This window comes from Typopeltis vanoorti, chromosome 1, assembly GCF_054136105.1.
Source record: "Typopeltis vanoorti isolate ZY-2024b chromosome 1, IOZ_Tvanoo_1.0, whole genome shotgun sequence".
Taxonomy (NCBI): domain Eukaryota; kingdom Metazoa; phylum Arthropoda; class Arachnida; order Uropygi; family Thelyphonidae; genus Typopeltis; species Typopeltis vanoorti.
The window spans coordinates 96,958,701-96,985,486 of NC_143549.1; the positions used below are offsets into that span (position 1 = coordinate 96,958,701).

The 26,786-nt window shown below is 35.3% G+C and overlaps 1 protein-coding gene across 2 annotated transcripts in view; it reads left to right on the plus strand.

Moving 5' to 3' along the window:
* LOC150110238 (putative phospholipid-transporting ATPase IIB) overlaps window positions 1-26,786 on the plus strand; it is a 359,872-nt gene that overhangs the window by 264,881 nt on the left and 68,205 nt on the right. For both annotated transcript variants that reach the window (XM_090398500.1, XM_090398506.1), the window contains one exon: window positions 16,019-16,150. In XM_090398500.1, the coding sequence (XP_090254626.1) occupies window positions 16,019-16,150 (132 nt within the window). The remainder of the gene's footprint in view (window positions 1-16,018; window positions 16,151-26,786) is intronic.

The window sequence follows — 26,786 nt, forward strand, 5'->3', positions numbered from 1 at the left end:
CTCTTTTCTAAGAGTGATTGGATCAGGAGGACAGGGCGATACTCTTTAGTTATTCTGTATATTTTATTTCTGAGTGTTAGATGGTTTATGGTATCATATGCTGCAGTTAGGTCTACGAAGACTGCTCCTGTGGCTAGTTTTTGCTCATAACCATTTTCTATATATTGAGTGCGGTTGAGAATTTATGATGTGCAGGATTTGCCTGGTCTAAAGCCAGCAGTAAGATGGGTTTGATTAAGGGTTGTAGCCTATTCAAAATTAATTGTTCATAGAGTTTAAAGAGGTTGCTGAGTGATATAGATCTGTAATTTTTTGCTTCTGTTGGAGTTTTCCCTGGTTTCAGAAATGCCACCACTTTGGCATGCCTCCAGATAGTTGGTATCCTTAGGGTTCTAAGGCAAGTGTTGTGTAGGTTTAATAATCACTCTTTAGTCTTTGTTCCAAAATGTTTAATCTGTTCATTACAGACATAATCAAGGCCTGCCGATTTTTATGTTAAAGATACCAAGCAATTTTATAAGCTAGGTTTTAATCCTTTTTTCCCAAGTGAAGCAAACAGACAAATAAGTCAAGTTTGCACCTGAACATAGTTCAAGTCTGAGGCAGCTGATAGTAAAGGTGGAGTAAGATCCGATCACTTTCCTTAGTATTTACCCCTAATGCAAAGCACATCCTTAGGTGCAAGCTTGGGTAAAAAGGATTAAAACTTAGCTTATAAAATTGCTTGGTATCTTTAACATAGTATACCCAAGTTAAAAAAACTTTCTACATCTTACTCTCATCCAGCGATTTTTATTTAATAAGGTCAAAGCATCTTGTAGCAACTTGTTTAGGTAAAATCTATAAGCTCTGCATCACTTCAACCTTGGCATTTATGGGTCTGGCTCCCACTGACGAGACCTCAATAAAGGTCGAAACCGGTCTGGGTAGTGGCCCTTGCCTTTAATGCATAGCATCATATATCTCTGCAAGGGGATGTGCTTTGCATTAAGGGGAAATACTAAGGAAAGTGATCAGATCTTACTCCACCTTTACTACGAGTTGCCCCAGACTTGAACTACGTTCAGGTGCAAACTTGACTTATTTGTCTGTTTGCTTCACTTGGGGAAAAAGAATTAAAACCTAGCTTCTAAAATTGCTTGGTATCTTTAACATAGTATACCCAAGTTAAAAAAACTTTCTACTGCAGATTTTCTAGGTTTTAATAGGTTTATGGCAGTGTTGAGTTCAGTGATGGTGAAATCTGAGTTAATCATATTTTTTCCTCACTTGGGGTTCTAAGTATCTTATTTTTTGTGTACTTTTTAGTGAATTTTCCATTCAGAAGCAGCTGGTGAGCAATTTGATTAGCTGTTACCTGCAGATGCTCATATGGCTTAGTGGAATCCTTCCTAATTCTGTTGATAAAGTTCATGCCTTTCTGCTGCTATGTGTCATATCAAGGGCTTCTATTTCTTTTTTCCATGAGGAACACCTTTTCTCTGCCATCTTGGAGCATAATTTTTCTCCTGCTTGGTTAGTCTCTTCTGAGAAGGGGTTGGTGTTGTAAAGTTGTAAGTAATCAGCATACTGGACTTGTATGTCACTGGAAAGGCCTGGAATGTGTTTGGTGGAGATTTTCCTCAGTATTTTTATGAATTCGGGATACTCTTGAGGGTTTAGAGGGACTTGTTCTATGGAGTGGTCGAGATCTTCCATGAAACCCTTCCAATTAGCTTTTTGGAAATTAAATCGGCATCTGTAAGGAACTGTGTTAGGCATAATTGTTGGGTTGAATTGAAGCATTATAGGTCTATGTTGAGTATGTGGAATCAGATTTAAAACCTTTTTAACACAAATGTTGGATATTTTTGAGCTAACAAATATGAGGTCAGGGTTATAGCCTCGCTTCCATCTGCCGCTGTTGAAAGATGCAAGGAGTTTTGGATTATGTATCAGGTTTAGAGAAAGATTTTCAGCCCATTTTTCAACAAGTTCTTCATCTTCGTTGGACTTTGTGTAACCCCAGTTAACACCATGGCTGTTAAAGTTACCTAATACAACATTAGTCATGTTTGCATTATTATTGAATACTTTCAGGGCAAACCCTGTTTGCTCACACTTGGATAAAGGATTAAACTAAATTTATTATACTCTAACCAAGTGAAAAATAAACTTTCAGCATTATTATTGAGGAGGATGTCAGGAAAGGAAAAAGCTTCTTCTGGTGGTTTATAGACTGAGGTGATTGAGATATTTTTAAATATGATTGTAATAATCTCAATGTTTCTGTTGTTCGTTGAGTCAATGGACGATGGGATCAAGTTCTCTTTTGTAAATATTTCACTACCATATTTATCGTGGGATATTTCTTTGACGAGTTTCATGCCATGGATATAAGGTCTTGTAGCACCTTCTCCTCTGTGAGTTTCTTTGCTCTCTCTCTCTGACTGCTTATCTCTAAAAGTTGATTTCATAGTCTGATGATCCAGACTATGAAATTTTCTTCCTAGGGAGACCTTAATTTTCACAACAGAAAAACTGGCTCAACTTCTCTATCTTCACAGTTCAGACTACAAGGGAAGCTGAATCATTTGTCATTAGTATATATATATATATATCAGAATACTTAATGAAAAACTAAAAATATACAGTGAAAAAATATTATTAGAATGTCAAAATATATTTAGAAAAGGACGCTCTACAATGGATGCAGTTCTGTTTAAAACTACTTATAGAAAAAAGAAGAGAATTTAATTTAATTTGGAAACTCATCTTTTGTTTATAGATTACGAAAAAGCATTTGACAAAATAAAAAGATATATACTGTTTGATATATTACAAAGAATAAATATACCTAATATTTTGCTACATGCAGTATTGAATATATACAAAGATAATAAAATAAAAAAAAATGAAAAGTTGTCTGAAAAACAATATATAAACCAAGGAGTAAGACAGGGATTCCCTCTGTCTCCAACACTTTTCAATATTTACATTAATGAAATATTAATACAGTGGAACACCTTAAACAATCCAGGTATAGAAATTTCCCAGAATAACAAAATAAATACACCATTATTTGCAGATGATCAGGTAATAATATCAGATAAGGAAGACAATTTACAAAGAGCAATATATAATTTAAACATTATAGTAGAACAGTTTGGAATGAAAATTGTCATAGATAAAACTAAAACAATGGCATTTTGTGGACAAACTCCAGTTAGAAGCAAAATAGTTATTAATAATAAAATAATAGAACAGATAAATACTTTCAGTTATCTTGGATGTGAAATATCATATAAAGGAGAAAAAGACAAAATTAAAAACTTCAAAAGTTTTACAGATTATTGGCCTGATAAATAGAACACTCAACCTGAATATAGTACAAAAAGAAACACGCTTGAAAATATACAATACTTTAGCAGTGCCCACATCATTATATGGCAGTGAAATTTGGCCAATAAACAAACAACATAAACAAAGAATAAAAATAAGTGAAATGAGATTTATGAGAAGAACTGCAAAATACACATTATTAGATCAAAAAAGGAACGAAGACATTTTAAAAGAACTAAAAACAAAATCAATAGAAGAAAAAATAAACAATTATAAACAAAAATGGATTGAACATGTAAACTGAATGGCCAACACCTGACATCCTAAACAAATACTAAAACATAAGCTAATTGGAAAGTTAAGGCAGGGTAGACCTCTGAGACCGGAACAGACCAATATGGCCTATACCAGCATTTCTCAACCTTTCTAAGCCCAAGGACCAGTAAAATGCCTAAAACAATTTTACGGACCACTAATTACAGAGGTGTAGATGGGGGGTGGGGACGATCCGCCCTGGGTGGCACTTTTTTGGTGTTTAAGAAATCTTGCTTTACTGTCTATGGCAATAAAACTATATTGTTGTTGTTCAACCCTCTTTTATTATTCATCATTTTGCCGCTACAAATTTAGAGGCAGAATGACGAATAATAAAAGAGGGGTGAAGTGAACAACAATATGGTTTATTGCTTCTGCCTTTGAACATTCTGCTGCTATTTGTTGGTTTTTTTTTTAAGTCTCCATTTAATTTCAATAATTTTTATTTACTTATTCAATTTTAATTTGTTTTGTTTGGATAATTAAAAAACATATTTAATTAATTTAAGTTTGCCTGTGGACCACCTGTCCCATCGTCGCAGACCACAGGTTGAGAAACACTGGTCTATACCCATAATTAATGTTATGATGATGATGATACGAATCCAAGTGGCTGAAATGAGGTTCCTTCAAGGGGTTGTGGGGCTGACAAGACTCGACATAGTCAGAAGCTCTGCAATTCGGGGAAACCCTTAATACTCAACCACTGCTTCTCCGTGTTGAGAGATCACAGTTACGTTGGTATGGGCACCTGGTCAGAATGCCACAAGAGAGGCTCCCTCAGCAGGCCCTCTTTGCCATGCCAGAGGGTCACGTGGAAGGCCAAGGACTTACTGGATAGATTATATCCAAAACCTTGTGTGGACACGTCTGGGAATCCCACCAGAACACCTGAGCTTGGTGGCAGAGGATCGTGACTGTTGGAAAGTTCGTCTTGCAGCTGTTTCCCCTACAACCCAATTAGGAAAGGTAGGCCTTGAAGATGTATGTATGATGATGATGATAATACAGATTGTTAACCTGTCAACCAGAACACCAGATAATCCTTGTCATTCACACAACAATCGGAACTTTCTTAATCAGCTCTAAAAATCCTGAAATGCGTTTGCTTTCTCCTTGGCAACTCCAACCATAACTTTACCCATACCTCCTTTCTGTAGATTGATCTTCTCCCAACAATCTCAGCCTCATATCTTATTGCACTACAGAGCCAAGAGGGATGATCTCTGGGATTTCTATGCCCTTTTCCATGGTTTGATTTCCATTTCTGCTCTCCTAATTCAAAGACCTATTCTGACCAAATAATTGAAATAATTATTCATTTTTATTGGGAGGGAAACAAGGTATATATTTATTATATACCTTGTTTCCCAATATAATAATTATTCATTTTTATTGGCAGGGAAGCAAGGTATTGTTTCCCTGCCAATGTCTCAGTGACTGAGACATTGGCAGGGAAACAATATTATCAGAACAAAAATATACACTATCTACTAATCATTTTCCAGACACTTTAGCAATTTACAATTGATACCAGCAGGCGAATCCTAATATTGGGTATATGCCACCTTCGATCCCCTTCTGCACCCTTTGAGGGAGGCTTTCATCAATGTGTGGCAAACATCAGGTGGAATTTGTCTCCATTCCTCCATCAAAGTAGCACTGAGTTCAGTGACAGAGCGAGGATGTGCTGCTCTGGACCTCAATTTATTACTATTACTATTATTACGGGCAACTCCAGGGAGTCATTAGACTCATCGAGGGAGGCCCCAAATCATATTCATCACAACTATTCGACATTCATACAGTATCTATCATACCTCGCCTTAAACTCATTCACTGTCACAGCATCCACCACAGACTCAGGGAGTGCATTCCCCTCATTCACTACTCTAAAAGTAAAGAACCCAGCTCTAACACCTTTACTAACCACACTTTTGCCCAGTTTCCATGGATGTCCCCTAGTCCTCCCACAACCAGCCCTGTTCTCAAAAATATCTTCTGAATTAATTTTATAGAAACCCTTCAGTAATTTGAATGTCTCAATCATATCTCCCCTCCTCCGCCTATCAACCAATTTTTGCAACCCACAAATCCTCAACCTGTTCTCATACGGTTCATTCCACAGACCTGCTATCATCTTGGTCACTCGCCTCTGGATCCTCTCCACCTCCTCCCCATCAAGAAGAAACCTAGGTGACCAAATCTGAGCACAGTAGTTGAGATGGGGTCTTATCAAGGCTCGATACAGAGGAACAATAACCTGCTTGTCTCTGCTTGTCAACGTATTCTTCAGCAACCACTTCTATTCGAATCGGACCTCAACCCCCATCGAACACCCACAGATGTGATGGGGTTGAGGTCAGGACTCTGCACAAGCCAGGGCAGTCATTTAACACCATCTCTTTATACCTTCCATAACAGCTGCAGCTTTGTGGTATGTTTTATGGAACGGACTCATGTCGTCATGATAGTAACATGGGTCCGTTCCATAAAAGCTCCACAGTGTAGGCAGCACTTGATTGTCCAGAACATCAAAGGTACCTTCATGGAACCACAGACCAAAAAACCAGTGGTCTCACTCCAAACCAGCTGAATGCACCCCCCCCCCTCACCATTACTACTCCACCACTAATCTGTACTATAAGTACAATACACTATGATAACTAGTGTTCACCAGGCTGCCTCCACACTCACACCCTGCCATCAGACTGGAAACAGGTGAACCTTGATTCATCACTCCGGAGTACCATTTTCCACTGGTCAATTGTCCAGTTCACATGCTCTTTGCACCGAGCAGTCAAACCGAGTTTGACTTATGTGTCTTTGCTCTTCCATGGATACTCAGTAAATGGAGTTCTTTTCATGCAGTATTAGTGTTCACTATGGTGTTACTGGCACTCTGGAATTCACGAATAGTCTGTGCCAGTTGTAGCCAGTTTTTGTGTTCCACCTGTTTTAACACACTCCTGTCCATGACAGTCATTTTCAGTGGCTGCCCTGGGTGTTTTCCTGCACTAGTGATGTCAGAACATCTCCATTTGTTGATCACATTGCCAACCATTGATGTTTTATGGTCCAGTTGAGTGACAATGGCATAGTTAGAAATACAACTGTCATATGGAGGGAGAGATGTTAATTCCTTACTTGTAGAGGGTTCTGGTGAAACAGGCCCAGTTGATGAAGTGGTCTTGAGGAAATCATTAATTCATTTTGGAAATTATGGACTTTATAACCGTGTTATAAATAACTATTTTTAATTTCCCAACGTTTCAACCTTCATATCAAGGTCATCATCTGGAGTATATACAAGGACAAGCTGAGTTACATTTCACACAGTAAGCTAAAGAAACAATGATTTGATCACTGGTTATTCTACTGGCATGACCTCTAGTGAAAAAAATAAAATAAAATAAAAATACAGATAAAATTAAAAATTAATTAAATATTTAGAAACTACATCAAAGCTAAATTCTATTTATGATAACATGGGAGAAACATTCTTTCATATTGATAGTTTTCTTACAGTAACAATGATGTCCTATTTTTAACATGACAGTTATTAGATTTAAGATTCTGGATTATCTACAATCCTGTTTATAGTTAGCTCTTAGGAAAAAAAGGTTCCGTGGATAGAATATGTGCCTTCCACATGCTTGGGATTTTTAGACCATCATTATTGTTCAGATTGAAGTGGTTGATAAGAATCTCACAGGCTTCCTTAAATTTGCATTCATACCATGTTTTGGTGCGATATAAACAACTGGTGCTTTTCCAGTCAATTCTATGTCAAGTGTTCAGGGCAGCATGATCAGAAAGGCCAGCTTCACCATAGTTATTATATTTAATGTGTCGTTTATATTCCTTGTGTCTGATAGGAATTGTGCGTCCTGGTTCCCCTATGTATGGTAGATTACAGGTGCAATAAATACGGTATACTCCAGAGTGGGCCAGCGGAGGGAGTGGGTCTTTGGATGAGTTGAGTAAGCTTTTTAATTTTGCAGGCAGTTTAAAGGTGGCTTTGAGGTTGTATTTCTATAGTATTCTGTTTATTTTATCTGATGTCCCTTTAATGTAAGGAATGGTTATAGTTTTATTGTAGTCTGGTTTATCTCTGTTTTTTATTGAGGTCTTGTAGAGAATTTTGTTAATGGTGTTTTGGCTGTAACCATTTTTTAGAAAAGTATTGCTGATAACTTTAAATTTCTTTCAGTGCTTGTTCGTTGGAGCAGATCTTCAAAGCCCTGTTTTTTAGAGTATTAATGTCACCTAGATTTTGTGTTGGGTGGTGGTAGGAGTTTCTTCCTAAGAGCTAACTATAAACAGGACTGTAGATAATCCAGAATCTTAAATCTAATATAACAACTGCCATGTTAAAAATAGGATATCATTGTTACTGTAAGAAAACTATCAATATGAAAGATATTTAGCTTTGATGTATTTCTAAATTAATTAATTTTTAATTTTATCTGTATTTTATTTATTTTTTTTTCACTAGCGGTCATGCCAGTAGAATAACCGGTGATCAAATCATTGTTTCTTTAGCTTACTGTGTGAAATGTAACTCAGCTTGTCCTTGTATATTTGTATATACTCCAGATGATGACCTTGATATGAAGGTCGAAACGTTGGGAAATTAAAAATAGTTATTCATAACACGGTTGTAAAGTCCATAATTTCTAGAATGAACGCTGATCAGCACGCAACACTAAAGGAAAGGAAATCATTAAGCTTCACTTACTTTACACTTTGGTGCTGCTTCCTTATTAATGTAGATTGAAATTCTCTAAAATGTTCATAATAAGGAAGCACATCAGGGTCTGATGATGATTCAGTATAATGTATGATGTCCATTTGTTGTCTTTTAACAGACAATTTAGGATGAGGTGCAACTGATTTTTTGTCATCGTCATCACCATCCCCTTGTTCTATGTGAGGAAATTTTCTGCAATTTCTACCTTAAAAAATTTGATAGCCCAGATCACTCACATCATTCTCAGTTGCATTTTTGTTGCCAGCTCTCAGAGATTATAATAAATTTAGTTTAATCCTTTATCCAAGTGTGAGCAAACAAAGTTTGTGCCTGAAAGTATCTTCATGACTGGGGTAAGGTGGTACAACACCGGGAAACTTATTGCAAAGGTGGAGCAAGCTAACATCACCCCTATCTCAGTATCTCCCATAATGCGAAACACGTCTCCTTGCGGATATGTATAATGTTATGCATTAAGGCAGTGTTTCTCAAAGTGTGGTACGCGGACCCCGGGGGTCCACGAAAGGTCTTCAGGGGGTCATTGGCAATTTTCGGCTATGCATCATTAACGCATGGAATAATATTTAAGTTTGAGATCGTAAAATGTTCCTATTGTATCACTGAATAACGTACAGAGACATCTGCAGGCTGCGTAATATGTTTCTCAACAAACATTGCAATTAGAGACAACTGGGATAAAAATGGAACTAATGAATCGCATGATCCCTCCCACATAAAATGCTGTATAGTAGACAATCAAAACCATATGGTGCACTGGCAACATATGGTTTTGTTTGAGTGAATGTGTTAAAACTAAGAAATATATAGTGGATATGTTTCAGATGTTATGGAATTCGGTTGAAGGGAATTAGCATTTCAACTGAACTGTCGGCTTGTCTTTGTCAATTAGTAGCGTGATCTTTTGTTAATACCGCACCAATCATGTGAATGTCTTCATAGCTGCTTTATCTCTACTGGCCTGCCATTGCTGTCTGTTTCGAGTTCTGCTTTCACTAGCCATTTGTTGAAGGACTGTTCGTTAAATACAGTCATTTTTTTTAGCTTTCAAATTCTTAAGTATGAATCACTGGTTAAAGACTGGATTTTTAAAATGCGCAAAAGAGAGGAACATAGTAGATACAAGTAGCTGTCAGCAACAAGAAAATGTTGATATTGTATCTGGATCAAGTGAAATTGATAAGTGTGAGTCATCTGACATCTCTAAAGAACCAACTAGGAAGAAGATGAGAAAACTTCGTAAGTACGATATAAATTACTTGAAATGTGGATTTTCATTGACGGGAAATGAAGAGGAGCCTATTCCATTATGTGTAATTTGCGGTGAAACTTTAAAAAATGAAGGCATGAAACCATGTAATTTAAATCACCATTTTGAATCGAAACATAATGAATGCAAGGACAAGCGTGTCGAATGTTTTCAAAATAAATTAAAAAATTTAAAAGAATCTCAAAAAGTGATGTCGATCGTGTCATGTGGTGAAAACATGAAGGCTTTAGAAGCTTCATATCGTGTGTCACTATTAGTAGCAAAAAGTGGTGCAGCGGAAACAATTAGTGAAACTTTGGTCAAGTCTACAGCAAAAATAATAGCAGAAATTATGATCGAAGATAATGCAAAAAGATCTTTTGATCGGATTTGCCTTTCAAATAGTACCATTCATCGAAGAATCACTGAAATGGCTGAAAATATAAAACAAACATTGTTATCCGATATACGTAAGAGTCGTTATTATGCGTTGCAGGTAGATGACATTACAAATTTTGCAAATCTTCTAGTGTTCGTTAAGTACAAAAAAAATCAAAAAATTCATGACGACCTTTTATATTGCCAACCCTTGCCAGAACATACAACAGGAGAAGAAATATTCAACAGTATAAATACCTTTATGCATCAAAACAAGCTTGATTGGAAAAGTTGTGTTGGACTAAGCACGGACGGAGCAAAATCCTTGGTCGGATCTAAAAGAAGGGCTTGTTTCAAGAATTCTTCTTTTCCATACCGATGTTCGTTGAAAAGTTGAAAAGCTCATGGAAAAGTCCTTACTCGTTTATTTGAACTTCGGAATGAACTACAAGAGTTTCTGATGAAAAGTTGGAATTAAAAAAGCATTTACATAATTGGAAATGGCTCATTCAAGTAGCATACCTGGCAGATATATTTACTGTATTAAATAGTCTTAATTTATCTTTACAAGGCAAGGAAATTTCTATATTTCATGTCCAAGATAAAGTGAACACCACGTTGGCAAAAATGAAGTTATGTCAAAAGCGGGTTGGTAATGGAGAATTTGACCCATTTCCATCGCTACATGAATTGTTCGCAAGTTCAAATGAACAAATTGATGATGATGTGAAAATTACTATCATGCAGCATTTAAAAAGCTTACAAATGAATCTAGAAAAGTATTTCCCTGAATTGGACATTAATATTGAGTGGATAAGATACCCTTTCAGTAAAAACAAATTTATGCCAAAGGGTCTATCGTCAATAGAAGAAGAACAACTTTTAGAACTAGCTTCTGATGGTTTCCTAAAAAATAAATACAGCGAGAATACATTATCATCATTTTGGCTACAAATATAGAATGAATTTCCTGAATTAACAGATAAAGCTCTAAAGTTCATTTTTCTATTTCCAAGTTCATATCTGTGCAAAATTGGATTTTCAGCCCTTGTAGATATTAAGACAAAGAAGAGGAATCACATTATAGATGTCGAACCACATCTGAGATTGAAATTAACAACTATAGAGCCAAATTTTGCTGAAATTTTATCTCACCATAAGCAATTTCACTCCTCTCATTGATGATAAATTATTTCAAGTAAGTAATACTTTATAGTATCTTTATAAAGTTTGTTCTATTAAAAATAAGTCATTTCTTGTTTACATGAACATATAAATTCAAATAAAATAGATATTTAATTTTTTAATATTTTAAATTAATTTATTCATTTTAATTAATTTTATTTATTTTTTAATTAATTAATTAATTAATTAGGGGATGCTTCGTAATAATGAAAATTTAAGAGTGGGTCCGCGGATATCTGAAGTTTGAGAAACACTGCATTAAGGGAAGGACCACCACCCAGACTAGTTTCAACCTTTATTGAGGTCTCTTCAGTGGGAGCCAGGCCCAAGTGGAGATACCAGGCAGAAGCATTAGCAAGGTCATCTCTACCTATAGGAGTTGCCAAACGGTGTGCCACCTTTTTATTAACTTATGGGAGATACCGAGATGGGAGTGATGTTAGCTTGCTCACCTTTGCAACGAGTTTCCCGGTGTTGTACCACCTTACCCCAGTCCTCAAGATACTTTCAGGCGCAAACTTTGTTTGCTCACACTTGGATAAAGGATTAAACTAAATTTATTATATTCTAACCAAATGAAAAATAAACTTTCAACATCTTTCTCTAAATCCAGAGTAATTTAATAAAAAGGTGGCACACCATTTGACAACTCCTATAGGTAGAGATGACCTTGTTAATGCTTCTGCCTGGTATCTCCACTTGGGCCTGGCTCACACTGAAGAGACCTCAATAAAGGTCAAAACTAGTCTGGGTAGTGGCCCTTCCCTTAATGCATAACATTATACATATCCGCAAAAAGACGTGTTTCGCATTATGGGAGATACTGAGATAGGGGTGATGTTAGCTTGCTCCACCTTTGCAACGAGTTGCCTGGTGTTGTACCACCTTACCCCAGTCCTGAAGATACTTTCAGGTGCACACTTTGTTTGCTCACACTTAGATGAAGGATTAAACTAAATTTATTATAGTCTAACCAAGTGAAAAATAAACTTTCAACAGCTCTCAGAGGAGTGTCCCAAAAATGAGATGCCTCAACTCCCTCAAAGTCAATTTCAAATTCTACATCATACAACTTCTTCCAAGCATTGCCCAAGATAGTAATCTTCATATCTTTCCATGCAGTTGCTAAGTTGAAGATAGCAGATCTGATGTTGTATGCATGTAAGTTTTGCAGTTTCCTGGTGTCTCTTGTATCTTCTGCATCCTCTGTTTCTTCTAAAACAACCATCATTTCTTCCAAAAACTTCTTATACAACCTGTTATGTGCAGCGATTGCACCTGTCCATTGGTTGTATCAGTGAAGTAGCGTAATGAGGCATAAAAACACATTTAATTCGCCCAACTCTGCTAACCTCTTAACATTAGGGTGAGCAGGGGAATTATCTTGCAATAAAACACTTATTTCATGAGAAGAAATTTTCAGCACATTTGTCTGATAGTTGTACATGAATAAAATGGTTAAAGAACCAGTCACAGAAAATATCCATTGTAAACCAGGCATCTTTTGAATGGGAATATATCACCAGTAACTGGTTCATTAAATCATTTAAAATCTCTAAATCATTTATGAGTTTTTTTAATTGCCTTACCAACTACCATAGGCTTAAGGCAATGCAAGCCGCATTCACAAAATAAAAACTGAAATTTGCTCCTTGTTTAGCTTATGACAAGTGGTGCTTGTTTCATGCTTGTAAGCCTGGGTATTTTCAGGGACCGCGTGATAAAAAAAAAACCATTCTTGTCAGCATTATAAAGCTGTGATAAAATGAAGTCCTCATTTTTAATGAGGTTATTTAGATATTTTCTGAAAGGCTCAGTTTTTCTTCATCTACACCTAAAGATTTACTGCAGATTCTTTTATTAACAATGCTGTGGCACTTTCAAAAACACCACAGCCATCCATCATTCTTCTGAAATTTTAGGCCCATATGCTTAGTAAGCCTTTCAGCAACTGACTTTAACCAAACACCTCTAACAACAACACTTCAGCACTGAATAAACTACTTGTACATTGCTTCCTCTAGGGTTTTATCCTCAGCCACTTCCATATGTTGTCTGCTACCAACTGTAGAAGTAGTCTGAGAACAACGATCTATACTGCATTTTAATGCAAACTCCTTCAGTTTTTTTTATTTTTGCAAATGTCTGAAAATCTTTGCTTTTTGATTCTATAAATCTCACACATGTGCAATGTTATACCACTTCCAAGTTTCTCAGTCGGTTCTACTTTTTGTGCAACACTCAAGCTAACATGTTTATGCTTTACTTCTTGATTCTGTAAGGCCATTATGGTAGACAAATATTATGTCTTTATTATAAAATATGTAAAAATCACAATTACGTAAATTGTGAAAATAACCAAAACGGAATCAACAGGATGAACTGCACCAGAAGCCTGACAGTGTTGATGCACACTGCTAATCACTGCCCCTCTGTTAACCCCCCCACTCCCTCACTCACCTTGATGTTATAATACTCCGAGCCCAACACTGAATGCATGATAAGATAATGCTGACTCATTGACCCAACCTTTTAGCATGCTCTGTTTGTAAAAGAAAAACAAAAAAATGGTTCTAAATTTTTCTTTTAGGACAGAAATTTTTTGTCTGTTAAATCTGAAGTCTGTTAAATCAAGGGCCTACTATAGATATATCATAAAAGTCTTCAATTTCTTTATCAATATGTCTTACTATTGGTGCATACACTTGTATGATCTTGATAGTACATCTTTTTGTTATCTGGACAACAATACTTGCTATCAAATTAGAAATACTGTCAAATTCTTTTACTAAATAATTTAAGGAAATTACGACGTAAACTAGGATATACATTAAAATAAATTTTAATATACTTCAATATTTCGGCAATGTCACATTGCCATTTTCAAGGAACTTAAGAACAAGACACATGCATGCAGGCACAACAAACAGTAAGTGAGGAAGAAGCAGGAAGCTATTATTTCTCCTCAAGTCCTGATGGTGCCCCCTAGCAGGCAATGTTGGTATTCTTGGGCGATTGGGCTGAAGGTCTTCTGATGTAGGTTTCCCAAATTTGAGGCAGTCTCATGCAGCTAAATTTGTTGAGGTTTGGATTGTTTCTTAGGGCTGAAGCTGATTCCATGAAAAGCCTTTCATATTTGTATTTACTACGGTGTATTATTGTGACTTCTATGTGTATTCTATGGCAGGTATCCAGCGCATGGTCAGCAAGACCAGAGTGGCTGTATTGGTGAAACCTACATCAGAAGACCTTCATCCCAATCGTCCAAGAATACCAACATTGCCTGCTAGGGGGCACCATCAGGACTTTAGGAGAAATAATAGCTTCCTGCTTCTTCCTCACTTACTGTTTGTTGTACCTGCATGCACTTGTCTTGTTCTTAAGTTCCTTGAAAATGGCAACATGATGTTGCCGAAATATTGAAGTATATTAAAATTTATTTTAATGTATATTCTAGTTTACGTTGTCATTTCCTTAAATTATTTAGTAAAAAATGCATAACCAACGTCTAAACCTTTCACAGTAATTGAAAAAATTAAAAAATATAAACATAGATGAATGGAACATGTTCAAAGAATGAAAACAGAAAGATTACCAAAACAAGCCTTAAAGTACAAGCCATTAGGAAAAAGAAAACCAGGACGTCCTCTTAAACGATTCAACGATGACTTCTAAGGCCGGAACAGGCCATACTAGGCCTAAATCCTTGATACGTATGATGATGATGATCCTAGTTTAAAATTTCCTTAAATTATTTAGTAAAAAATGCATAACCAGCGTTTAAACCTTTCTACAAGAACTGTCAAATTCTATTATGTTCTTCAGTTTTTCTGTTGACCATAAATCCATTTCCATGAATTCTTTCCTTATCTTTTCCTCTATAATGCAATATGTCTCAATTTTTTAATTGAAGAATTTTTACAATGATGCATCTAACTTCATGCAATCGAAGAATATCCCATTTTATTCACTTTAGCTCTTCGGTTAATTCATTTAGCTGTGGTTCACTACTCAGAGTCCTACAGTTTAAAGTTCCAAGGTGTAATTTCCAATGGCAATGTGATCCCGTTACCTGGAGATTTTTGAGCACCCTCTGCCTTCATGCTTAACTGTCTGCTGCCATAGATAGTAACAATCTGACCTCTAGGAAATGAGAGCCATTTTATTCCTTTCCCATTCATAATGGAAGTTTGAGGCATAATTCACTAGCTGCCTCATTGCAGATTGAGAATAAATGGGAATAATTTCACATGGGATCACCAGTCCCCAAACCACAGCTCTTTATTCATTATATTCAGAGCTGCCTTGATCCAATATGTGGTAGTCAGTAGGGAACCCTTCCTCACTATCTGCCACCCATGGACACAGTAGCTGGTAAAAGCCCCAATATATATCTGGTCTTCTTCCTCCAGAAGATCTTCAAAAGCTTTGTTAGATCTAATAAATAGATTGGCCAAAATAGTAATAAAAACCAAGTGATAAGAATTAATTGTTATTTATGAGATAAACCAGATGAATGTTGAGGAATGTAAAATAATCAGTGTCATCTCTCATCTCTTATGTGTGTATTTCTCTTTTTATATTTTAAGACATAATTTATTATTTCATATTTGTTCATCAAGTTAGTTTATATTATAGAATTTTGAATATAGTTTAAGGTTCAGAGAAAAATTGTGCATTTGTAGCAAAAATTTGTTTCAATTCTTTTTTTTTTTTTTTTTTAAATAACCAGATGCAGTTTGAATATTTCTGCTGATGGTGGAAAATGAAAAATTGCTTTTTTTCCCCCTGCTTTCTAGCTATAAGAGATCAGCTGCTCTTAGTCAGTTTGTGATTCACAGAGGCCTTATAATATCTACCATGCAAGCTGTATTTTCTTCAGTGTTTTATTTTGCTTCTGTTGCTCTTTACCAAGGATTCTTAATGGTTGGGTAAGTGTAGCTTTTTTTATTAATTCTTAACCTATTTGTTTTAATTTTTGTAAATAAGAAATATTTTCGAATAGAAGCATTCACTTTTTTTGTTTATATGACTTCCACCCATGAAAGCCTTTAAACCTGTGTTGCTTCAGTACCATGGGTTGGACTGTAAATCTTCTTTCATTCTTTCTTCATCTCTTGTAACAGAGATCACTCTTTTTTTTAGTGTATGTATAATATCTAGGGTGATTCTCTCTCTCACACAAGAGATGAAGATAAAATTAAAGAAGAATTACGGTCTCTAATTCTAAGAAAATAGTACAAAGAATACTGTTCTCTACTCCTGCTCCACAACAAATTAATGACATTTGCTACAGAGCCTCAGTTTCCATTCCTTATATTGGTAGACTTTCTCTCAAAATCTCCAATCTCCTAAAATCTCATGTCTTGAGTGTCTTTCAAACCCGTCGTGACTATATGACTATACAAGCTTTATTACATTCACCATGGGATCACCAGTCCCAAAACCACTTGTCCTCAGCTCTTTATTCATTATATTCAGAGCTGCCTTGATCCAGTGTATGGTAGTCAGTAGGGAACCCTTCCTCACTATCTGTCACCCATGGACACACGGTAGCTGGTAGAAGCCCCAATATAGGTCTTCCTCCTCCAGAAGATCCTCAAAAGGGCTACAACCTTTTCAACAAACATCCCAGAGTATATAGTATCCTAAGTTCATGTGGCCTCACATGGACATATACATACACTAAAAAAAAAAAATTGATCTCTTACATAGAACAAACTTCTAGAAGTTTAAAAATAAGACAAAAATAACATATTGGAGATGTGAATAACAACTGGGAAGAGAGCTCAGGTCTAGCTTTCCACTTCTCTCACACTCACCATAATATTGAATGGGACAAGAGCTTCACGCTTTAGATAGAGGACATCTTCAATGCCTACATCAAAGAATTTACAATAGTTATCCACTCACTAGGTGCACTCAATGGAAACCAAGGAATAAGTGTGTGATATTTGGAAGTCACTTATTAGATCTTTCCCGCACATTAGACTTTTAACTTTTTTGACAAACTGTCATGCATACTTACGGCCAGTCATTGAGCAATGACTGACCCGTTCCAGCTTCCACGTTCTTCCACATGTTTTCTGTTTTTTTTTTTAAATATTTTTGTATAACGGTTCCTACCTATTCTGTTTTTTAGTTATGTAATGGTTCACAATGACCCCTTTATTGTATTATTTTTTGTCCTTCCCAGAAGAAGCCACTAGCATATGTGGCAAAACTAGTTAGTATAATCATCTGTAATATTATGACTTAATAAAACCTAGTGTCAATTATACACACATGCCAGTCTGTTTAATATAATATATAATGCATTTTGTATTAGTTGCAAAATGCATTACATTCTTCTTTGGACAGTACAGCAAGCCCTCGATTACCGCGCCTAATGCGCTCTTTAAAACAAGCACATTAATCAAAAACACACTAATCGAATATAATAACCTATGGGAAAATGTATAATTCGTTCCTCAGATTTCTTTTTTGACCCTCAATTTTTTTTATAAAAGAATTAGGGTATGTCTCAGGGCCTAGTTAAAGGAAAACCCTGAAGCTGAAAGACAATAAAACATATTCAGAATATAAATTTATTATTCTGCTTCTTAAAAAAGAATTGAGCTAACATAGTTTGGTGGGCATTCTGTTTTTTTTTTTTTTTTCATACAACTGACGGTATGGCCCTATTGCCTCCTCTACTCTTCTGCAAATTTTACTGGTTCTCTCTTCACCAGGGTCAGTCTCTAAGCATTGCTGCTTAAAAACTTCGAATGTACGAAAACTATTTTCAAATTATTTAAGTTAAGGGATATTATATCCCATATTGTTTCTTAACCAAATAAGAAACTCAAAGAGTTTCATGCCGAATATAGAAACTCTATAAAGTTCGACGATTCCAAGCGTAAGCAAATACTTAGATAGTGCAACACCTGACCCATTTGGTAGTGCAAACTGAGGCAAGGGTGGAGCAAGCTCCGATCACTATTCTTGGTATTTACCCATAATGTGAACTTAGCTCCTAGGAGCTGTATTACTGTTCTACATTATGAGAGAAGGTCACTACCCAGACCGGTTTCAACCTTTATTATTATTATATATATATATATATAGGTCTATTATATTATTATTATATATTATATATAGGTCTACCTACTCACTGATGAGACCTCAATAAAGATTGAAACCGGTCTGGGTAGTGACCTTCTCTCATAATGTAGAACAGTAATACAGCTCCTAGGAGCTAAGTTCACCTTATGGATAAATACCAAGAATAGTGATTGGAGCTTGCTCCACCCTTACTATGAACTGTCTCAGTTTGCACTACCAAATGGGTCAGGTGTTGCACTATCCAGGTATTTGCTTACGCTTGGAATCACCGAACTTTATATAGCTTCTGTATTTGGCATGAAACTCTTTGGGTTTCTTATTCGGCTAAGAAACAATATGGGATATAATATCCCTTAACTTAAATAAGTTAATGTCGCCGAATTGAAGCCTTTGGCTCTTCATGTAATTAGTATTTTCAAATTGTTTCTGTGAAACCTCTTTGGGCTTGTCAATGATTAAATTTTCTTCATATTCTTCAGGATATTCCCGCTGTGCATCTAAATTTAGCAGGTCGGAATCACTCAACTTCTCAGAATGAGATTTAATCAATTTAGATTCATTTGAAAAGCCTCTAAAATCATTTGCACAATGTGGAAGAATGTACTTCCAAATGGCTCGCATATTGCTAGCAGTAATTTCATTCGACTTTGTGACTTTATAACCAGGCTGAGATTTTTCTGATTTGACTAGAAAAGTCTTGGAAGGCATTCGTTTCCAAAAATAGGCCGGTTTCATCGACATTAAGAAGGGGACAATAGTCCCCTTCTTACATAATTTTCTTCAAAATCTCTGGATATCTCCTTATCTGCACTTGCAGCTTCACCTGTGATTAGAACATTATGTAGGCTATTTCTCTTTTTGAAATGCTCAAATCACCCAGCACTAATGTGGAATTCTTCTTTTCCATCATTGATAACCGTTTCTTTCCAGGTTACAAAGAGACAATGCTTTTGATTTAATAAGGTCAGTGTATAGCGGGATCCGTTTTTGGTTACAATCTTCGATCCATGTAAAAAGAAGTCTCTCTAATTCAATCATTATAATACTTTGATTTTCAGTGCATGAATGATGAACTTCAAGCAGTCTTACCTTTCTCTTTGTATTCAGCAGTTGATTCACCCATTTTTGTGTTCTTGTCTTATCTTTGCTCTGGACTCGCCTTGTTCATTTTTCTTTATTATTTCAAGTTTTTCTTCCAATCAGATTACTTTTTGAATCATTTTCACACTTCTTTTTTTTGCTCACTAATTCTTTTATTCATGATTAAAGGTTAGGAAAATAATGTAAAATAAAGTATGGAAAACAATTGGCCAAGATATGATCAGCAAAATGCTATGTAAAGCAGACGACATAATTTTTGGCGGTAAATTTGGAACATAGTGCACATGGAAATAGTGTAGTATGCCATTAAAAAATAACTTTGTAAAATGTTTCAAATCGGTAACTAAATTATTTCATCCTGGTGAGTGATTTTTTTAAAATAATTAGCCATAAAAAAAATTATAGATCGAAAATTTTTAAAATCTGTAACATTTATTTTTAAGATGTATATAGGCACACTAATCGAATTTGGGTATCGAAAAAAAAATGATGCATTAATCAAAAATGCACTGATCAGGGGGGGCGCATTAATCGAGGGATTGCTATATACTCAACATATATTTTTTTATTCTCCTACATGAGACTAATATCCTCATAATTGTAATATATTAATGAAAACCATTTAAAATATTCCACCTATCTTCTTACTTCTGTAAAACGTAGTACACTAAATCCCATTTAATTTGATCTCTATAATTTGACATATCCTTTAATCCAAGTAAATCCCATGTCCCTGACAACTAAATGCAGTTTACTTGCTTTTTCAGTTCAATTATTTTTAAATTTTAATATTTAATTTGAATACTAACCGTATCACTTCTGTGGTTTTTGATTAATTTGAAGTTAATATCAGAGCTATGATGTCATCACTCCTAAAAAGTCAAAGAAGATGTCATGTAATCAACTAATAAACAGGGTTATTGTGTACTTTTGGAAACTTTATTTTTTTTTAAATTTCTAATTTGAACTTAAAATGCAATAACCACAAATTTAATTAGATGTTAATTTGATACCAAACAAATTAACAAACAGGATTTTGCATTTCATATGAATGTGCCTCTACAGTAAATTGCATATCCTTGGGATATGCACAACTCTATCATAAAATGTTTCTGATAACTTCATTTAAATGTTTACTGTTTTATTGACATTTCTACATTCACTGTGTGATGTAAACTATTTACTATAATGTACTCTGTTATAGTAGATCTTATTTCTCTGATTATTAATTTACAGTATTATTCATTGTGAAATGAAGATTAACCAATGTCTTAGAAATTTGGAAAGTTTTTAAGAAATCAGTGCTTGTTGCTCTTGACATTTCCAAGCATATAATGAATCCTGACATTGAGGCTTGCTAACTAAGTTGTTCTCCTTTGTTCTACCTTCCACTCTATATAATTGGATAGCCACTTTTTTTCTGATCATTCACTACAAATAATATGGATCATAGTGTATTTGGAGTTCCCCACCAATGTGAGATACCCCATGGATTGTTTTATCTCTTACTCTTTTCTCTTATACATGAATGGCCTCTCACTGACCTATATTCTACCATAGTTTTATGGATTATAGTATGCTCCTTTCTTCCTACTCATTAGGATGAGTAGGAAGAAAGGAGGGCTTAGGATGTCTTAGAAACTCATTGCAGTTCCAAGACATCCTAAGCTTTACAAACAACTTTTACAACCAGTATCTTCACAGCCCTTCATTCTATTCTGGCCACTTTCATTGTAACAGAACACAATCCTGCCTTTTTATACAACACGCACACACATCACTAGTCAAGATTATATTTCTTCTTGGACTGATACTTACCTATAGTCTTTCTTGGCACAAACATCTCATCACTTGCTTCCTCAGCTTATCAAAAACTTGGCATTCTTTTCCACTCAAGATGCTACTTTTCAGTCAACCATCTACTAACTCTGTACAAATATTAAATCTGCTTAGGTATAGAATATTGTTTTCATGTTTGGGATGGTGTGCTAAGGAGCATCTTAAGAATTCTTAATGTTCTGTGCAAAGTAGGGTATTCCATCTTATTATTGATCTTTCTCTCACTGACCTGCTTCAACCATTGTCTCATAGATGATTCATCAGCCTTATACCTCTTCTACAGGTGCTTCCATAGGCTCTGCTCCAATCGACTGGCATCTGTCATCCTCTGTTTTCTACTAAGCCTCTTAAAGCATAAGCAGCAATTGCTCTGTAATAGCCATCCTCATGAATGAAGTGGTTCCAACAACTAAAACCTCTAGCTTTTAAAAATCAGTGGGTTCCAATCTCCCTGAAACCTCTCATACATGGGATATATATATATATTATTATTATTATTATTACTACATGACACCTCCAGGGAGTCCAAAGACTCATCGAGGGAGGGCAACTACTCCACCAACTACAATTAACCGAAACTACACTAACGGCATCTACTATCCACCATCACCACCACTAGTATTTTCACAGACAATCACAAACATCCATGCCAACGGAGGGATTTGTACCCGCATCCTTTTGGGTGGAGAGCTGATATGCTAACCACTCAGCCAACCATGCCAGTGTGTGTATATATATATATATCAGGAGAATTGCATGCCCATTTTGGTTGGGTGTGGTGTCATGCTGCTTATGCAACCCATGCTACAAAAATCAAATCAATTTGACCATATGATTGTATTTTCATCGATGTATGAAAGTTTCAAGAGTACATAGTACATCAGCACTCATCTTAATTGCTCCAATGCAGTTGATTTTAGGATAACTTTGAATACTTTAATTTATCAATTAATTATAACCAAATCTGCAATAGAGTGGGGAACAGTGCATTTGTTTTAAGATATATTATAAAATAATTTTAAATTTGGAAGAGGAGGACAAGGCTTACCTTCTTCAACTACAATCATACAATCCACAAAGGCTCTGGCAGAAAATGGGAATTCAATATATTGTCAACATTGTAAATATGGACAAAAAAGTTATAAATTATTTATAGAAAATTATATCTTAAAAACTTGTCTATATCAGTGTCCTAAACACATCAGTTCACACACGCAAAATAGATGAAACTCAGAACACAAAAATAGCAACTCATGACAAATGACAACATTCAGTTCGATCGGTTAACATGATAACCAGTCACAGCCACTGATTTCTGGGTGCTATTGTCTCATTGCGTACTCTGCCCTGCCTTGTGGGTTGTTTAAAACCACAGGAACTAAGAATTTGACCTGCTGCAGCATCTGTACATCTGTTTAGAGGGCTCAAAGGTGTTTGTATTTGTGTGGTCAGAAATACAGACACCTTAGCTATTAACGTGAATGCACTGCAATGTTTATGCATCCAAAAATGTCCTCTTCATGAAGCATTAGTATATTGTATTTAATTTTAAGAATCCTGCAAAGCCAGGAAATAATTAGGGGAGTCTTTAATGAGAATAAATGCAAAAATTTAATATCAGTGATAGTGTTATTCCACCCTCAATATATGACCCTGATATATATATATAACTCAACTGCCTGTATATCAGAGAATCTTTGCATGCAATAGTGAAGAAAGGGGGGGGGGATTGAAATATCAAAGTAATTTGGCATCCTGCAGTGTCTGTATTACCTGTAACATAGAATATTGACAACATTTACGCGATATTGCAATGTTACCTAACTTCAGCAATCTTCTCAAGGATGGCACTACAGTCAATCATTTGCTTGTAATGTTATCCAGCTATGAAGTTATTAACAATATTATTAAGACATTAGACATATTGCATATTTCTAAATGTAATTTCAGAATTCAATGATTGTATGAACAAGAAATGATATACAATCTCCTTGTAAGTTTAAATAGTTTGTATTTAAACCTATGATTTCTAATAAGATGCATTGTTCTAAGTATTTTTGTTTATTATATATGTATATAATTTAAAATATAATAAACTTGTTTTATAATATTAATTTTATATTAAATTATATACTAAATAAAATATATTTGGATCACCTAAGGTTAGAGCTAGATAACAGGTAGGAGGCTTCATATAGCCTTTTAAGAATTACAGAAAACCATTTGAGGCTTCTTACCTAATGTCTTTGGAAATTTGGAAATGGAAAGTCATGCTAACTTTCCATCTTGGCAAGGATCCCACTGTTTTCATTAGGGAATCAGGTAAAAAAAAAAACCAGCAAAAAGCCAGCTTCTGTAACAAACTCAAGATAGTCACTATACAAATAAGAAATATCAACAGAAAAGAAGTGGAATCGTCAGAAGAATTAGGGAGGTACCATGTTGGCATAATTGGCGTTACTGAAATAAAAAAGACAAAAATGGGTGAGATACTTCTAAATAAGAACTACAAAATTACATTCAGGCAGTGAAGATCAAGGAAAGGAGTAGCAGCTGTAGCCGTTAACACTAAACACAAAGATAATCTTGAATGGCAGACATTATTAAGTAGAGTGATGCGGGCAGATATTAAAATCAGGAATTTTTCAAGTCATTACAGAAGAGAGTTTATGTAAAGAAAAAAAGAAAAGTTAGTCCTTATTGGAGATCTATACAGCAGAGTACATAATATCAGACATACAGAAATGCACTGAAGATATAAGAGATGGAAGATATAAGGAATGAGAAAAGTTGCATTGAAAAGCTATTGTAGATAGCGATATCTTCACCCTGGTATAGGAAAAAAATACAGGGAATGTGATATAGGATATGATCACTATTTAGTTTTAAATAGGATAAAATTGAATATCATTAAAAAAATATATTTGTGAAAGTTTTAAAAATAATGAAAGTTAAGCAGCTTTCAGAGCTGAATTGTAGACTTCAGTATACAAATACTATTCAAAGAATAATGAAGGAGTTTGAAAATAATAATCCAATCTTGTAGACACTTGGCGGCACAATTTGAAAAAAAAGAAAGAACATTGATTGATTTAGCAAGAAACACATGTGGTGTAGTTTTCTTCAAGAATAGATAAATCTGAACTTCATGATGGATGTAAGAAGTGAATGAACCAGTCATGAAAAGGAAGAAAGTACATGAAAAGTTCCTATAAAAATATAGAAGATAAATATCAGGAAGTGGTAAAATGTTCTGCAGGTTATTGCAAAAAGCTTAGAAAATGGATGAAAATACAGTACGAGGGTTGTCTGAAATGTTCTCAGCCTAACAATAAAAAAACGAATTTATAATTTCAAAATTATTTTTATTTTTTAGCATAATCTCCCTTAAACTAATACATTTATTCCAGCGATGCTCCAGTAGTGGTTCTCAGTAAGATCTGCAAAATACCCGTCTACAGCTGCAATTTCTTGATTAGAAGAAAAATGCTGACTAGTGAGGAAGAGTTTTAGTTTTGGGAAGAGACAGAAGTCAGAGGGAGCCAAATCTGGGGAATAGGGTGGATGTTCCAATAATTCATAGTGCAGATCCCTTAATTTTCCTATTGCCAAAACACCTTTGTGGGCAGGTGCATTGTCCTGATGAAAGATTAATTTTTTCTTCTGCAAACTGGTCTTTTCTCATGAATTTTTTCATCTAGTCTGGTTAAAAGATCGGAATAATATTCCCCAGTTATTGTTTTACTCTTTTCAAGATAATTAATAAACAAAATGTCTTTAGCCTCCCAAAACACCAATGCCATGACCTTTCCTGCTGATGGAACCGACTTTGTCTTCTTTGGTGCTAAACAACTGGCTTCTGTGCACTGTTTTGACTGCTGTTTGGATTCTGGTGTATAATGGTGAATCCAAGTCTCATCCATTGTAATAAATCGACACACAAAATCAGCTTTATTCTTGTTAAAACGCTCCAAGCACTGTTCAGAGATTTTCATTCAAGTGTGCTTTTGATCTACTGTGAGCAAGCATGGCACCCATCTTGCACAAAGCTTTTTTATTTGCAATTCTTCATGCAAAATATATCCTACATGTTCTTTTAAAATGCCTATAGTCTTGTTAATTTCATGCACTTTGACTCGGCGGTCATCCAAAACCATATCGTGCATTTGATCAATGATTTCCAGTGTTGTTACAATTTTCGGGCATCCTTTACATGGATCATCTTCAAGGCTGGTATGGCTTTTCTTTCTTATGATTTCTTTTACCATTAAACCTTCTTTTACAAAGACTTTTATAACCGCAAGATAATCAATTTTACCCATTTCATAGGATACAGACACTTTGCTTCAGACAGCTGTATAAAATAAACTACTTGATAGAATGACTTGCAATTTCACATGGATGCTAATGACAGATGTACCAACTTAGGAAAACAAAATTGTGCCGATAGTATTGCCATCTATGGTTGAGGCCGAGAACTTTTCAGACCACCCTCGTAAGAGTCATAAGGTCAAATTCCAGATGATTAGAGTAGAACGCTCTTAGCACTACTCTATAAAATAAGGAAATAAAACTGAATTGAAAATTATAGAGAAATTTCTCTCCTAAGTGTTCTTGGTAAGGTTTTATGCAAGCATACTTGAGAAGAGGCTAAGAAAAATTTTGGAAGAGAAACTTGTAAAATGAACAAGATGGGTTTAGGCCAGGTAGAGGTTGTCACTATCATGCTTTCACTTTATCACAGATAGTTGAGAAGTTGTTGGAATATAATGAGGATCTGTATTTAAAATATGTAGATCTAGAAAAGGCATATGACAAAGTGACAAGAGAAAAAATGTTTTCAGAATGCTATGGTTGCATGGGATAAATGAAACATTATACATCAATATATAGTCTGTATTTAAGTTGTTAGTTAGCAGCTAGAATTGGTGGTACTGGAAGGTGGTTTGATGTAAAATCTGGTGTGAGACAAGGGTGCACTCTGTCTCTACCTCTGTTCATCATTCGTCATCTATAAGAATGGCATCATGAAAGAAAGTGGCATTAAATCTGATATTATTAATATACAGGTATCTCCATGGAGTCAGCTTATTCTGTAAAATCCCTCACTACCCATTATTCACACAATACTTATCATACCTCTCCTTAAAGTTATTCACTATTGGGGCATCTGTAACTACTGCTGCTGCTGGCAATCCATTCCACTCATTCACCACTCTCCAAGCAAAGAACCTAGTTCACACATCTCCTTACCAACCACACTCTTACACAACTTCCAGGGGTAACCCCCTTGTTCGCTCCCTACTTCTCATTTATTGAAAAATTTCTTTTATGTCAATCTTATAGAATCCCTTAAATAACTGATAAGTTTTTATCATGTCCCCTCTCCTCCACTTGTTAACTAATCTCTGCAGTCAACATCCCTTCAATCTATCCTCATAAGAGAGCATTTCATCAGCTTGTTACCTGCTTGGTCATTCATTTCTGAATCCTCTCCACCACTTCCTGATCTCTAAGAAGACC